The sequence below is a fragment of the Rosa rugosa genome, chromosome 3, assembly GCF_958449725.1.
Source record: "Rosa rugosa chromosome 3, drRosRugo1.1, whole genome shotgun sequence".
Lineage (NCBI taxonomy): Eukaryota > Viridiplantae > Streptophyta > Magnoliopsida > Rosales > Rosaceae > Rosa > Rosa rugosa.
Window position 1 is genome coordinate 57,924,901 of NC_084822.1, and position 16,105 is coordinate 57,941,005.

Consider the following 16,105-nt stretch of genomic DNA (forward strand, 5'->3'; position numbering starts at 1 on the left):
ACAGCAATCAAAATTTCAATCAACCAATTTTCTTTGAATCAAACACACTTCACCTAATTTTTTTTTAGAATGTATTTAAAGCACGGAACATCCACTTATATTTTCATCAACTGAATTGAAAGGCAAGATAATATTAAGTGCATTTTTTTTTCTTTTAAGTTGACCACACATATCAAATATTGAGATCACATAATCGATGCTAAGTCACTTGCACCGCCCGTACATAGAAGAATCTTCAATTTTTCTTTGAATCAAACACTTTGATAAAAGAAAAAAAGAAATTTTGCCTTCCGGAATCAACAATGGGAGAAGTGAGAACAGACCAAAAAAGGAAGAAAAAAAACGTGGACCGCCAATAATCACTCGTGTCCGTACCGTAACGCTGCCCTTTGTCCCCCTGCGGTTTCAAATTTTTAAAACGGAAGGACAGAGCGTAATTTACTCGTCCACGCAAGGGTACTCTCGGAATCACAAAAGGCAAGTCTCCCGCCACGTCAGCAACTGCCAAACTGGCAGTGGCTCCGATTTGGAAGGAAGGGAGGGAGGGACATGCACGCGCGTGAGATTGTGATAATATAAAGCCACACTTCCCCCTGTTCCCATTCCTCTTCATCTTCAACTTGAAGGCGTGCCTATTTTGCTCTCAATTGCCTCTCTTTCCCTATCTATCTACACTAGACAAAACCATCGATTGCTTTCTCCCTTTCACCCAGAACTTGTTGCTCGCTCCGCAGCTTTTGAACCTCTCTTAGTTTCTCGTTGTGTCACTCTCATAGAAAAGAAGGAACAATGTCTAGGTGGGAGAATCCATCCTCTTTCTCTTCCAGTCTGCTGGACAAAATCTACCGCTCAATTGACGAGGGCGAGAGGAGTCGTGGAGATGTGAAGTTTTACGGGGAGACGAAGACGGCGGCATTGGCCAAGAGACACAGCAAAAGCGGTAGGGATACGGCGGAGGAAGAGGAGATGGCGGCGCTTCGCAGAGCTTGTTTGATAGAGAAATGGATCGAGAAGAAGGTGAGCTATAAGGCGGAGGCAGAAAGGAGGCAGAGTCGAGCTGAGTTGGGGAGGAACAGGAAACTGGACCGGGATCATGATGATGGTGTGTTTTTCAGTTCCAATTCATGCTCTTCGGAATCGAGTTCCGGTGGGTTCTCGTCGTCCGACGCTGAATCCATGTATGGTTCTCGGCCGCAGCAGAGGTCGTCGTGTTTTGTTCCTTCCCTGTGGCCGAAGCCGATTCGGACCAGCGTCCAAACTCGGTCGGTGAAAACAGAGGAGAGGAAAAATGAGAAGAAACAGAGTTCTAGGTTTCAACCACAGAGAGAATATCACATGGTTGATGATTATCGTCACAGTCGTGTGTCAGATCAGACGACGAAGGTGGAGGAAAGTACGATCAAGTCCAAATCAAGGGCATTGAAGCTTTACGACAATCTAAAGAAGGTGAAACAGCCAATTTCACCGGGCGGTCGCGTCGCAAATTTCCTAAATTCTCTCTTCACAACAGAGAAAATCAAGAAGACAAAGAGTCCATCATCAGTTTCGGGGTATGAAGAAACAGAGAGGAAAATATATTCATTGCAGGGTTCAACGTGTTCTTCAGCCTCTTCATTTTCAAGGTCATGTCTAAGCAAAAACTCACCCAACACGAGAGAAAAATTGCGCAATGGGGTTAAGAAATCGGTCCAATTCTACCCGGTAAGTGTTGTCGTCGGTGAAGATTGTCAACCGTGTGGGCAAAAATGCGTGTACGAAGAACAAGATGCACATCTTATGCCTGTAACTGTGCCAACAGCATGGAAAATCGGCCGATCTCAGTCGAGAAAAACAGAGGAGGAGATCGTCAAGCTTCGAGTGTTGGAGAAAAGCAGGCAAGCAGAAGAAGCAGCCAGGGAGTTTTTGAAAGACCACTGCCGGAACCAAGTTAAGACGGAGTCATTATTCAATAGAGATTATGACAATCAGGATGATGATATGGATGACGACGCTGCTAGTTGTTCGAGTTCTGATCTTTTCGAGCTCGATCACCTAGCGATGGTCGGAAAAGAAAGGTATCTGGAAGAGCTTCCGGTGTACGAAACCACACGTGTCAATCGTACGAATCGTGCCATTTTCTAATGGCTTGAGGATTAAAATTGTAGTTTTTTTTTTTTCGGTACAAGATATACAAAGTACAGAACAATGTTGTTTAACTTTGAGTTTTCTCTTTGTTTTACTGATTAATGGAGAATGATAGAAATTCATGTGTCCTCATTTTGAATTTTAGCTTTGGATGATTTAGAAAATCATTGGCTGTTATTTTTCTCGTAGTTGATGCCGGAAGAAGATAGTGTCGTTTTGGGGATGTGAAAAAAGGGATAAAAATAAAGTGGCTGAACACACAGTTTGATCTTCTTTTTTCTGATTGGGGATGCGTTTTGATTGTTGATCATGATCAAAGACTGAGAAGGACACTGACAGAGAAGTTTGATAGGAACGGTAAAAAGGAAGGTGAAGGAAAGAAAAAGAGAGAAGGAAAATGAAAGAGAAAAGATTCGAGATCGTAATGGCAAGCAAGCAATGAAGAAATAGAGAGAGAGGGGGGTGTGATGGCAAAGGCAAAGGCAGATCTTCGCCCATGGGAATAGAGAAAGTGAAGTCCAATAAAGCATTTGGCTTTCTTTTCTTTTCTTTTCTGTTCTGTTCTTTCTCTGGAATGGGAATTGGCATTTTGTGATTTCGTATTGGCATTTTGGCCCCTCCTTACTTGGATGTTGCGTTAGCATATCCCCATTCCCATCCCAACAACCAAGAAAACATAAAGACATTCAAATACTGTAGTAGTGGTATAATATACTTTAGTCTTGGGTTTAACTCTAGCTTCATGAGATTCCCTTCCTTCTGTATCAAAAATCCGTTCTGTTTTCTCCATCTGCTAAAGATGGATGGCTATTCAATACTAACCTGAGATTTTAAGACTGGAGACAAAAATAAAGGTGAGGAATAGAACCTATGTAAAGAAAAAAGAAAAATACATAGCATGCCAATTGCGTAAAATAATCTTCTAGTTCCAAAAGAAATGGTGGGTCTAAGGCGATCGGCTCACGACTTCACCCCAGATCCAACCCACGTAGCTTTATTAGCGGAGAACACTTACTCGAACATACAAAAAAATGAAATATACATAGGAGCAAGTAGGATTTAGGCGTAGTATATTAATTTATCTATTTTTTTTATATTAATTTATTTATTTATTTATGAGTATCTGAAATAAGTGTTAAACGAAATGCTTCGAGAAACATATCACTTGTCATATTATTCTACGTTCTTGAACAAAAATTCTTCCATCTTCAGCGCCACTTTTGTTGCGGAGCCTTAAAACTCGATGTGTAATCAAATTTTATAAGATATAATGCATTAAGAATGAAAAGGTCGGTGAACTTGTGGTTACTAGCTAGAAACGAATCTTCCATGATGATTGCTGAAGCGACTAAATTAACAGGTAAGAACACGACCGAACTTAAACAAAATTAGAGCATCAAGATTGGAATCAAATCCCTAAGAGCATGCAAGAGGGTGGGTTATTCATTGTTAGTAGACCTAATAATTCATGACCTAGCTAGCTATTAATATTAAGATTAATTAGTACGTGATGAGCATGCAGATAGAAGCTGCAGCGGGTCTCAAATTCTCATTCTGAAAATGCAGAGAAATGGGTGAGATTGAGGTCCACTTAAACTAAAAAGAAAAGAAAGAAGAATCTCTTTCTAGCTCTGGTCAAAATAAGCATCATCATTTGATTAATTAACAATTAAAAAACAAGCCTCAAACTCAACTCAACCCAACTCATCCTCTATTCATTTGATTTAGGCGGCTGTGGATTTGTAATTTATTCTCCAAAACCAGTTAAACAACTACCTTAAGCTTTCTTAATCTTCGAAGAGAGAAGATTTTGAGTCAAGCAATTAGACAACTGGATTAGTCTAACCGTCTAATGATACGTGCTCATGTTAAAAATAGGGATTTTTAGTAATTAAGATATTTATGTATATATAAAATTGAAGATATTAGAGTGGTCCGACCGTTTGACAACATATAATCAGAGCAAGATCACCCGTTGGGTCACCAGGTCACCAGGGCAGGAAACTATTCACTGCCACTGGATCTGCTTCCACCTGTTGGGTCAGGGTCACCAGTCAGTTACTGTTCATCGAATATTTTATTAATTTTTTTTTGGAAAATGAGAAATGTATGATGTAAATAAATAGTATTGATAAACAATTTGAAAATGCAACCAAAGAAAATTTTATTGGTAGACAAATTATATGTCCACCGACACTCTTTTTTTTTTTTTTGAGGAAGAAGGATAATTTTTTTGGTGTGAGAAGTAAAATAGGAGGTGAGGTATTTATAGGAAATTGTGGTTATATTTTTTTTGTTACCGTTGTAATATAATGGTTATTTATTTATTTATTTTTTTAAACCTCTTGTACCAGAAATGGTGGCAGTCAGATCCCTTTAATTATGAAAATCAACGGTCCAGATCTGTGGACCGTTGCATTCAAACTGCAAAGTAGCCCAACTGCTACACGCCACGTCGTACCCCCACGCCACTACACGACAAAACCCTGGCGGCTACGCGCCTGCTGTCTTGTCGCCGCTAGAAGACACGCGGTTGGCCTTCAGTTCTTCGGCTACGCGCGTCTCCCCTCTTCTCTTCTTCTTGGGCCAGCGTGGCAGCCTGGGTCACGGCCTCAGTCACCATGGTGCCCGAGATGGTGCCCTAGGCCTCCCACTGTGGTCTTGCCCCAGATCTGGTGGAACGATGAACAGTGGAAAATCCTTGCCCCCAACCCTCCTTTTGACGTGGTGCTCGGGCATAAGGTTGCCCGGTGAACTTGCTCTCAGTAGATTGTCCTTCAAGGGTTGCAATTTATCAATAAATTAACAAGACTAATCAATTTAAGTTTGGGTTCATTAGAATCATTCCCCTCTTATTTTGGCTCGGTTAATTAGAGATAGCTAGATTCTGTAGAGTAGTGGGTGAGGGTGGGGGAAGTTGCCAGCAATGATGAGAAGAATAATGTTTGTGGATGGTTTCCTTCTAAGGATTTGAATTGAGAAAAGACACTACCTAGTTAGCTAGCTGATATTCATTGACCCTAAATGTTTGTCGATCAGGACCATCCTTAATGTCTTAGCTAGGCTTGTAGGGCTGTGTACCAATACCTAATCATATCCATTATATTCCCTTCAAGGCTTCAACCCAGTAGACCATTTTTTTGCTTTTCTTTCCATGTCCAAACAAAGCTAGGTCAGTAACCAGGCAAAGCATTCACGTAGATTAAATGGGAGAAATCGGAAGTTGTTGTGTTCTTCCAATACTTTCATATTTCTTCCCGTACAGAAAAAGAATCTACCCCACCTGGGTACATAGCCAAATGTAGAAATTTTGCCTGTTATAAATAAATTACTGTAGCTGTTTTCTTCATTACAAGTGCCAGACTCCAACAAAACCCTTTGGAGGTCATTGAAGTTGTGAATAATAATGAAAGAAGGGGATCTAGCTACACCTTCCATATTATTCATTACAGTGCCCCCAGCCTCAAGAAAGCTCGGTTAGTTCTTCAAGTCTCTGCAATCAAGGACTTTCTGGACCAGAAAATTAATAAAGCAAACCCCAACCAATTCCTTACCAAATACAATTTATATTTCTTGTTGGTAGGGAAAGCACCAAGATCACCTACCAGAATGCATGTGAGAACCAGGTTTAATAATACGAGATCTTCATACCAGAGTCATCATTCACAGTATATTTATATATATCTATACACCAACCTAATTCTTTTCTGTACGTATTTTTCAAAATATATACGAATAAGTATTTAAAGGAAACCGCGTGGAAAGTGATCGAGCAAAAGGCAAGGAGGGTCAGGTTGAGCACAGCTGCTGCTCCCTGAGGGTGAGCTCAATAAGAGTTGAATGGTCCACTCACTCAGAGTGAGTCACAGTCCACAGGGATCGAGTATCTAGCTAGCTAGGGTTTGTTTCCACTTTTAGTCGGATAGTGTTGGTCTAGTAAAAGAAACAAAGAAAGAAAGAGTAAAGATACGAAGTCACAAAGCAGCCAAGTCTCTGATTCGTCGATCCCGAGGAGAATTTCCCCACTGGATTGATTAGCTGCATTTCCTTTCTTCTGCAAAAGTGAGCTGTGACTGTGAGAGGTCTAAATCTCTCAGGACCAGTTTTGTTGCATCCAGCACGTACTTCACATTTATGAATTTTTATGAATTTTTCGAACAGGAGGTGATTCTAATTAAGCTGCGTAATAGGCACTGATATGAGTCAACCATGCCTGGTTTTCAACTAGCCGAACTACATATAACTACGATACCGCTTCTCTGTGTCAACCTTCTAGTACTTAAACTTGATGAAGTGATGTTGTCCAAAATTAAATAGCGGCCGGGTCTAACACTTGTGCACGGAGTACTGACGAAGCTTAGTTTAGAGGTAAAGTTTCATTTCAAAAGGCTTCAGTATTGCAAATAAGATGTTATTTCGCTCATATATTGTACACAGGGAGAATTTTATGAATGCCAGGTAGAAATGATCCGAGAAATGATACACTAATGTTTCACTATTCTACCACTACAATTGAGTCGAGTTGATCCACATTAATGTAGTGTTGCATAAATATCCAAAACGTGCACATTGCTACATTTCTTTTGCGATGGGTTTAATTTTCTCCACACTCATATTACTTGTATCAAAGCACACGTACAGTTGATGTCATGAACTTGTTCCGAAAGCAAAATTTACTTTCAATTTGCATCCCACACGTAGAATCCTATCAACTAGATTCTGCGAATGTGTACATGTACGGTGAGAGTGCAGCAAAATAGCTCATGAGCTAGCTAGATTTATAGTAAACTAAAATGCTGATCTTTATTGTGTTGAAACTGGACCGGAATGACTTATGAAGCTAGTTTTACCTTTTAATCAAAGAATTGTTTCCCTTTGATAATGAAAATTTGAACTGGATTTATTTTATTATTTTATTTTATTTTATTATTATTATTATTATTATTTTTTTTTATAAAGCTAGGCCTTTCTCTTGGATTACTTCTCAAGAGCTGGACCTGATTGAATCTTTCTTTTCTTGAATTTAACTTTTCCTTGTGTTTCTTACGCATGTTATTGTGTTATTGACCACCTAACCTCATTGTAAATATTTTTTCCTTTTGCAAATTGGGCCACTATGATTTATGGTAATGGTGGTCTAGATTTAACCCTTAGGCCATCTCCAGCTGTGGGGGGCTAAATTTTAGCCCCCCATAATCACTATTCATGCAAATAGTAAGGGCTATAATTTCTACCATCTCCAACCCTTAGGGCTATAATTTTAAATGGCCTATTATTTTATTGTTTTTCAGTATGTATTTCTAATATATTGTATTCTATAACTATGTTACTATTTCCACTTATATAATTATTTTTTTGATCAAATGTTATTAATATTTTAGATAAGATTTTATCGTGCCACGTGTCACGTTGTAAGTAATTATTCAGATTCTTAATTAGATTTGTTTGTGTGTTTATCCCGATGTCATCTTGTAAAAATTTTCAGATTGGATTTTACGTGTCACGTGTAAAAAAAAAAAAACATTGGCCAACGGCTAGTTTAAAACTGACCAAAAAAAAAAAAATTCCAAAAGGCTACTTTTTAGCAGACAAAAAAAAAAAATATCCCAACGGTTAGACTTAGCTGACATCAGCCATGCAAATAATCAGATTAAGTTTTTTGTGTACAACGTGGTCCCCACACAGCACAAGCCCAAGGGCTAAATAAGGGGCCATATATACCCCAGCCCATAGCCCTTTTAGCCCCCCCCAAACTCATTTTTGTAATAGCATGCCCCTCAATTGGAGATGATTTTCACTATATTTTGGGCTATATCAACCCCATAGCCCTCAATTGGAGATGGCCTTACGCCTTTCCTTTTGGTAAGTATCGCCCATTTACCAAAGTCCGGTCATAAATCCCTCTTCTCATATATCCATATCTATGATACAGTCATAGACTAAACCGCCCAGGCAGATAAGCTAAGCAAAAACAGGCGCAAGAGTATATACATCTGCACTATTATGACCAATTGAACTGGGTTGGCACTTCACAATTTCCGCCCATTTTGTCTTTCTCATTTGCATAAGCACACAACAAAGTTTGGGAGGGCCTTTATAAGCACTATTACACCATTCTTAAGCTTCCCTCTCTCTGCATCCTCTACATTAATAGTTCTTAGCATAGACAAATCAGGTGGAAAAATTAATAGGATAGAATGAACAAATTTCAAGGGATATTTCAGAAGAAAAAGGGGTCTCCAACGGCGTCGCCGAGAATTGATCCAAGTGCAGCGAAGCAAGTAACGCCTACTCATTACACGCCGGCCACTGTGGCAGCTGTGGAGCCGCACGGTTGTTGTCGAGATTCGGTTAACGTTGTTTCGATGAGCCAGTCTACCAAGAAGTTGGAACAGCAGGTAGATTTTTATTTTCAGTAAAACATCGGACCACAATAGCTAGCGTTTGCTAGCTTTCTTTTATGTTTAAGACCAAATTGGAACATATCTAATAGTTCGGCGCAGACTAAACCTAGAGGCCGTGTAATGTGTATAACATGCATTATTCACATCGCATTAAAGGCCATAGAGTCCTATGTATCTAGTTATCTACACATCCTTATTTCATTTCTATTTGTCCACCCAAATTTAGTGTTCAGCCTAGCTGGGTTCTTGGTACCACAAGCTGTTTGGCAAATCTGAGTGTAGGTCTCTCTGCGAATTATTTTATTTCGGCTCAGATCAATGACAAGTGCAGCAAGTCAAGAATTTGTTACTACGGAGGGTTATTATTGTTTCAGCTCTCATTTTTTTTTTTTTTTTAAATTATTATTTGAGTCATTTCATAGAACATCTTACATGCATTGACTAAGCTTTGTAATTACCTAACCGTATTGGTCAAATGTTAAAGTATAAAAATTAATAATTTTCCTCTCTTGTTTTGGGTTTGGGTCGAAAATGAAGGTGGTAGAACTGGAAAAGAAATTAGCAAAGGAGAAAGAGCTTCGGATGATGTACAGAAAGAAATTGGAAAGAACACAAGATTATTTGAGGTATTGTCTACAAGTAGCCCAAGAAAATGGGGTTTTGGACCTTATACTCCATAACAAAGATCATGCTGACACCGTTAACAATGCCACTGGTAATACCAGTCCTCAATTGCCAACTACTCCTCTGCACCAGCACCCGCACTACCCACCTTCTGATCTAGATGCTCTCATTGATCAAGCCAAGCTAAATGGATGGTTCATAAATCCAGATGAGGTAATTGTTCCATACTTCCCATTTTGTAACGCCTATTTGTCTCTACTTAAAGAGTGGTGGTGCGATGACATGACGTATCATCTTGTCTAACGAAAATGTATGTGATGAAAATCGAACCAGATTGAATTTGAAGAGAAGATAGGGCAGGGGAGCACAGCACAGATATACAAAGCAACATGGCATGGACTTGATGTCGCGGTGAAATGCATAGAACCTGAATTCTTTGAATCAAACGAGAATGGTGTCTCATTTTTCGCTCAAGAGCTCGATACGTTGTGTAGGCAGCGTCATCGGTACGTGCTTCATCTAATGGGGGCGTGCCTTGATCCTCCTAACTATGCTTGGGTGGTGACCGAGTTCTTGAGCTCGACATTGAAAGAGTGGCTGCACGGCCCTGGAAATAGGCAAAAAGAGAGGATGATTGAGCTTCCTCCATTGGAAGAGAGGGTGACCAGGGCATTGGAGATCGCTCAGGCCATGCAGTATCTCCACGAACAAAAGCCTAAGGTTCTTCATCGCGACCTAAAGCCTACCAACATCTTTTTGGATGATGCTGGTCACGTAAGAGTTGCAGATTTTGGTCACGCTCGGTTCTTGAGTGATGAGGAGATGGCACTAACAGGGGAAACAGGTGTGGGAGATGGTCCGATACATATATACTTTTCAACAAACCATTACCCTCTATTAGTTCATATATTTTGGTATCAAAATACTACCAAATTATGGTAGTGTCTTGCTAACTCTTCTTCAAAAACTTGCAGGAACATATGTGTACATGGCGCCAGAGGTGATCCAATGCGAGCCTTACAATGAGAAATGTGATGTATACAGCTTCGGGATTATACTCAATGAGATTATAACTGGAAATTATCCGTATATTGAGACAGATTATGGTCCTACTATGGTACGTATTAGTTAAACACCTCTTCCTCAAGTCAAGCAAATATGAATGTTAAACAAAAGCCTCACCTTTAAGTATTACTATTCAGATATAAAGCAGAACAAAACTTTAGATTGGGTCTATTCCTGCTGGCAATACTAGTCAATCTGTTGTGGTAATCACGTCGAATCTTGTTATTGTAGATTGCAATGGAAGTTGTGGAGGGTAAACTGAGGCCAAGACTTCCCGATGACAACGATGGCCAACTTGGGGAGCTGATTGAGCTGATTTGCCTCTCATGGGACGGAGATGCTTCTATTAGACCATCCTTTGCCGCCATCACGTGCAATCTGAAGAAGCTCCAGAACAGAGTACTATAGTGCTTAGCTGTGATTATTATTTGTTTTTTACTCGATTAACGCAATTCAAACTTCAAAGACAATTATATAATGAATTTACGATTAAAAATAATCAAGTAGCTAAATTTATCTAAGTATTTTAAAGAACACAGCTCCCTCACCAAAAAAGTTTAGTTGGGTGTAGCTCTGCGCACTCTTGACTCTCCTATTATTTTTTAACCAAAATAAAAAAGAAAAGAAGAATGTGGATATGAGGATTTCACTGTAGAGCTGGTCAGCTCTGGATTCAGGCATTTAATCTAAGCATGCGCATCTTCATATTGTTGAGGAAGATAAATATATATGATATACATATATATATATATATATATAATATTATTTATATTTTTGAAATAATAAATCTGATGTTAAAAAATTGAATTAATAAAATGATTTAAAGTTATAAGATAATATTTTACTCAAAATAACGTAGAGAGAACTAGAGATGATATATACGATTTTCATTAGAAATTTAACCAAAAAAATAAGAAGAAGAAGAAGAAAGAAAAAGGCCTAAAATCATATTCCTTTCCCTTTTCTCGAAAGGAAGACCAGATGCGGCAAGTGTTTATATATAATAATACGATCATTACTTTCTTGTTCGGTGGAAGTGGTGATAAGGTGACGTCAATGACAATAGATTATACACTTGCGTTCGTTTTGAATGAAGTTCTCTTCTGATAAAAAAAAAAAAAAGACTTAAAGATGACCATTGACTCGATCCAGAAATATGTTTTAAAATGACCAAGAAGCTAAAGTTCAATTCAGTCGCACAATTTACAAAATTTAGGGACAACCGCATCATCTTCCATTCTTCCTTTGCTCATTAGATCAGGTTATTCACAGTGTGGGCTTAGTTAATAGTTACCTAAAGCTCTAGAAAGGCAGCGGTCAAGCATGACGGAGAAGCAGCAATCTCCTAATGGAGGTGAAGTTGTAGTGGAAGTTGGAAGGGAAAAGAGCAATGAACCAAAAGGCTCAGACTCTTCAGCTAGCCAGACCCTCACTAAGAGAAAGTCATTCAGTAGGTCAGTTCTCTCCAAACCCAAGTCGAGATTCGGTGAACAATTTCCCATTATGTATGAAGAGACTAGTTTAGATCAGGCAGCTGATGCAAATTTCCCCAATGCTTCATTCAATAGGGAGTCCCCGAATGAAATCTCATTGGTTAGGACTGAGGAGAATGCACCGCCATCTCCAGGCAAAACAAAAGATGAGGAGGATGAAGAGATTTACAAGAAGGTTAAATTGAGTAGAAGAGTGAGCTGCAAAAAAATCTCGATTGAGTGGATTGTTTTTCTATCCATTTTGGGTTTTTTAGTGGCTAGCTTGACTGTCCATAAGCTAAAGAATCTTATGGTTTGGGGATTGGAGGTTTGGAAATGGTGTGCGCTTGTAATGGTGGTATCATGTGGCATGCTGATGACAAATTGGGTTATGGGTTTCATATTTTTGGTGATCGACCGCAACTTTTTGCTTAGGAAGAAGGTGTTGTATTTTGTTCATGGAATGAAGAAGAGTATTCAGTTTCTCATGTGGGGGAGTCTGATTCTTCTCACATGGCTACTCTTGATCAAACGCGGGCTTCAGCAATCAAAAGTTTCCACTAAGATTCTGGCTTACATCACGCGAAGTATCGTTGCAGTTGTTATTGGGGCATTTTTGTGGTTGTTAAAGACTCTGTTGGTTCTGATCTTAGCATCTAAATTCGAGGCGGTCACCTATTTTGATAGAATTCAAGAATCGATATTCAATCAATATGTTCTTCAGACACTTTCAGGACCGCCGTTGATGGAGGAGGCTTATGAAATATCACGGGGCAGTAGCAAACAAAGTTACAGAGAGACTAGGAAGGCACAGGCCGAACGGGTGGAGAAAAGGGTCGTCATTGACGTGACAAAGCTTCAAAAGATAAAGCAAGAGAAGGTTTCTTCTTGGACCTTGAAGGTATTGATGGATGCAGTAACTAGTTCAGGGCTATCCACCATCTCTCATACATTGGACGGGATAGAGGATCTAAATGAACAGAGAGATAAAGAGATCACCAGTGAGATGGAAGCAACTGCTGCTGCACATGACATTTTCCTTAACGTCGCTCCGCCTGGTTCTAAGTGAGAACAAAAAAATATTGCCCAAGTGCTTATTTTTTAGGTATCTTTTTGCCATTTCCATTCTTGTGTTAAATATCTTGCATCTGAGTAGGTACATTGAGGAGTGGGATCTCTTGAGGTTCATGATCGAGGAAGAGGTAGACCTTGTATGGCCGCGGATTGACGTAGCAATGACCGGACAAGTTGACAGACAAACTCTGACAGACTGGGTGGTAAGACCTTTTAATTCATGTCTCTCGACTTCCACGTGGAGTTGTATTTCATTACTTAGCACCATTTTTAATCATGTACAACTTCAGTCACTAACATATATAATTGTGCATTTGAGCTATTATAGTTTCTAGGTTTAGATCATTTTCTGAAATAATTAAGAGTGTGGAATAGTTTGTACCCTGTGACTTTTTCCCCAGGTGAAGCTCTACACTGATCGCAAAGCATTAGCTCATGCATTGTCTGATACCAAAGCAGTTACAGCGCAAGTCAACAATCTTGTGACTAGCATTGTGTTTATTATCATCATCGTTGTGAGCCTTCTAGTGGTGGAAATTGCAACCACAAGCTTTTTTGTCTTCCTATCATCACAGCTCGTATTAGCAGCTTTTGCTTTCGGAAACACTTGCAAGAATGTATTTGAATCTATCATGTTTCTATTTGTGGCGCATCCATATGATGTTGGTGACTGCATTGTTTTTGAAGGCGTTCCGGTACAACTCGATCTTTTACACTTATTTCATTACCTTGAGTTTACTTTACTGGAATTCGTAACACATGGTACACCTGACAGATGATAGTTGAAGAGATGAACATCTTTACTACGGTTTTCTTGAAACTCAGTAATAACGAGAAGGTGTACTATCCGAATTCAGTTTTATCTGCAACATCGATCAGCAATTACTCCAGAAGTCCAGATATGAGAGATGCTGTAGAGTTCTCAATTGCTTTAACACCAGTGGAGAAGATAGTCAAGTTGAAAGAAAAAATAAAGGAGTGAGTTTATTCTTTAATTTGCGTTTGACTAGTGAGCATTGTACTGTACTGCGCTTATGTGTTCTTACTCTTATATATATATATATATATATATATATATATATATATATATACATATGCTCGTGCTTGTCCAGATACATCGAGGGGAAGCCTCAATATTGGCATCGAAAACACAATGTGGTGGTGATTAACATCGAAGATGTTGTTAAGTTAAAGATGGCGGTCTATTGTCATCACAAAATGAACTATAAAGATTTTGAGGAAAAGAATTTGCGCAGAGCTGAGCTAAACTTCGAATTGCTGAAAATTCTTGAAGAGCTAAACATCACAGTAATATCTGCTGACCTCCCAAAAAGTGAATCTCACTCAAACTAAATAAGATGCAATCAGCACTTTGCTTCCTAAAGGAGGTTCAACTCAACCTGATGTCCGGTTAGAAAATCAGTTTGATACTTTAATAAATCTCTCTAAGATTGAAGCTAGGCTAATTGGTGAGGTCTGTATTCTATGTTGTAGTTATTGCTATTGCTACATTCATTCTGTCATAACTCAATGGTGCGCATAATAAACCATGGCTGTTGTTCATACTTAATTTTCTGATAGTCTTCATCTTGTCATAAATCTGGTGATTATCTAAAGTATGTGCGTCTTTGTCCGCAAGGAATAAACAAAAGCTTGTAGCAGTTTTGTTTCTTTCAAGAAGAAAAGAGTTGAGAATGTTTAGATTGCAGTTTAATATGCTTCTGGAGTTCCGGACTTGCATATGCAACAAATCTTGGACTTTCATACTACTCTGTCACCTTTTTAGTTTTTAATTTATGCTTTTGGATTTCTCAAGCATATATAGAGCAACTCACAGTAAAACAGGAATATATGAAGCAAATTAATCTGCAACAGTAAGTAATTGTAGGTTTGTAACAGTAATGATCATGTTGTAGTTGTGGAGGTTAAGCTGCTAATTTACCTGATTTGTGCTTCCATTAGATCATTATTTGTCAACATTAGTTGCAGTTCCAAAAAAGCTTAAGAGTCAGAAATGATTCCATTGGGGGCACGTTTACTTACTTGGAAGGAAAGGGAATGATTACAGGGTAAAAACATTCATGAGTTTACTAACACATAAAGGAATCGGAATGATTCCGGGTAAAAGAATTCATGCGTTTACTAACACATGAAGGAATCGGAATGGATGTAGGTCCCACCTCCTTATCAGGAATCGATTCCTGAATACTCAGGAATTCGATTACGAAGGGGGGAGATGGGTTTAGGAATCATTCCTCCGGAATCAATACCGATTCCTTTCTTCTCCCATTCCACTTGTCTCCGATTCATGATTATTTTCAATTCCAAGTAAGTAAACGTGCCATGGATATATACCCTGTTGGATTTTTCATATATAAGTTAATAAACCGTATCCCTTTCATTCTGAATAATTCTTCCATTCTGTACTTTCAATTTCACTATTCAAAGGTCCAAAATAAGCAATAGCTTCCTGTTTCTGAAGCACCATCACCTATTGTTGCCGAAGCATTAGCTCTCACTTTGGTCTGCTCCTTGAGCTCAAAGCTCCCTGTTTCTTCTCCCACCATAGATTCAACTGATTCACTCCCTCTAATCCAAGCGATCTGCTGTCCCGACTCCTAGTGGATTGGCATGCCCTACCTCTAGTCATGGGCCCTCGCATTTTTGTGCAAGCTGCCCCAAATGTAGCTGGGCTCGGACCAGCAGAGACGCCAACAGATCATGTCGCTTCACTGGCTCAAGGGGAGGATGTGTCCGGCTACTCGGTTACAACGGCCCCCTTCCTCCTTTTACATATTTTGTTGTTTGATGGAGATCGACCTCCTCCTTAGCTTCTTTCTTTCGTTTGTATTGTTACCTTTCGCAAAAAAAAAAAAAAAAAAAAAAAAAAAGAGTGTAATCGTTTGTACGTGCTCTTTCTTTCTTTCTGAAATGCACGTCGTTTTCTTCCTTTTGGGCCAGAGAATGAAGATGGCCACTGGCTAATCGTACTGTACTGGTACCAAGTCACTTAGGGGGGTTCGGTTATGTTCCGAGCCTAAACCGAAAACCGAAAACCGAAATTAGAATCGGTGCGGTTTTTGCATTTAGCGAAGTTGGGACCGAAAACCGAACCGAACCGTTCGGTTCGGCCCGGTTTCGGTTTTTTTTTTTTTTTTTTAAAACAGATTTTTATCAAAAAATATTTCTTTGGTGTTATAACTCATACTTCTTTGATATTGTAACTCAAGAAGTTTTTGTTTCTTCGAACCTATAATAATAATCTATAACAAGTTGACAAGTTTACTAATACATGCTTTGTACTTCAATAGACAATAATCTATAATTTGATACTCCATAGTC

The 16,105-nt window shown here is 39.1% G+C and overlaps 3 protein-coding genes across 5 annotated transcripts; all 3 read left to right on the top strand.

Annotated features, from left to right (window-relative positions):
* The first annotated feature begins 619 nt into the window (after positions 1-619).
* LOC133738666 (protein BIG GRAIN 1-like B) lies at positions 620-2,256 on the top strand. Its single transcript, XM_062166246.1, has one exon. It carries the CDS (start codon positions 790-792, stop codon positions 2,119-2,121), a length of 1,332 nt encoding a protein of 443 aa, XP_062022230.1. The 5' UTR covers positions 620-789; the 3' UTR covers positions 2,122-2,256.
* A 5,934-nt stretch (positions 2,257-8,190) lies between these two features.
* Positions 8,191-10,741, top strand: LOC133740847 (serine/threonine-protein kinase STY46-like). Of its 2 annotated transcripts, none has more exons than XM_062168784.1 (5): positions 8,191-8,522; positions 9,066-9,365; positions 9,486-9,996; positions 10,127-10,269; positions 10,449-10,741. In XM_062168784.1, exons 1-5 carry the CDS (start codon positions 8,322-8,324, stop codon positions 10,623-10,625), a joined length of 1,332 nt encoding a protein of 443 aa, XP_062024768.1. In that variant the 5' UTR covers positions 8,191-8,321; the 3' UTR covers positions 10,626-10,741. The 2 variants fall into 2 exon arrangements, with proteins under 2 accessions (XP_062024768.1, XP_062024769.1); XM_062168785.1 differs by lacking the exon at positions 8,191-8,522 and adding an exon at positions 8,795-8,886.
* A 390-nt stretch (positions 10,742-11,131) lies between these two features.
* LOC133740846 (mechanosensitive ion channel protein 10-like) lies at positions 11,132-14,419 on the top strand. Of its 2 annotated transcripts, XM_062168783.1 has the most exons (6): positions 11,132-11,671; positions 11,786-12,754; positions 12,846-12,966; positions 13,165-13,458; positions 13,539-13,741; positions 13,876-14,419. In XM_062168783.1, the coding sequence occupies exons 1-6, from the start codon at positions 11,541-11,543 to the stop codon at positions 14,114-14,116; spliced, it is 1,959 nt and encodes a 652-aa protein (XP_062024767.1). In that variant the 5' UTR covers positions 11,132-11,540; the 3' UTR covers positions 14,117-14,419. The 2 variants fall into 2 exon arrangements, with proteins under 2 accessions (XP_062024767.1, XP_062024766.1); XM_062168782.1 differs by having other exon boundaries at positions 11,133-12,754.
* Positions 14,420-16,105: the final 1,686 nt, after the last annotated feature.

Bases quoted from the DNA above. Each gene is read 5' to 3' on its own strand.
- LOC133738666 (XM_062166246.1), top strand. From the start codon at position 790: ATGTCTAGGTGGGAGAATCCATCCTCTTTCTCTTCCAGTCTGCTGGAC.
- LOC133740847 (XM_062168784.1), top strand. From the start codon at position 8,322: ATGAACAAATTTCAAGGGATATTTCAGAAGAAAAAGGGGTCTCCAACG. The intron at 8,523-9,065 runs GTAGATTTTTAT...TCGAAAATGAAG, and splicing joins CCAAGAAGTTGGAACAGCAG to GTGGTAGAACTGGAAAAGAA. The intron at 9,366-9,485 runs GTAATTGTTCCA...AAATCGAACCAG, and splicing joins GGTTCATAAATCCAGATGAG to ATTGAATTTGAAGAGAAGAT.
- LOC133740846 (XM_062168782.1), top strand. From the start codon at position 11,541: ATGACGGAGAAGCAGCAATCTCCTAATGGAGGTGAAGTTGTAGTGGAA. The intron at 12,755-12,845 runs GTGAGAACAAAA...GCATCTGAGTAG, and splicing joins GTCGCTCCGCCTGGTTCTAA to GTACATTGAGGAGTGGGATC. The intron at 13,742-13,875 runs GTGAGTTTATTC...GTGCTTGTCCAG, and splicing joins TTGAAAGAAAAAATAAAGGA to ATACATCGAGGGGAAGCCTC.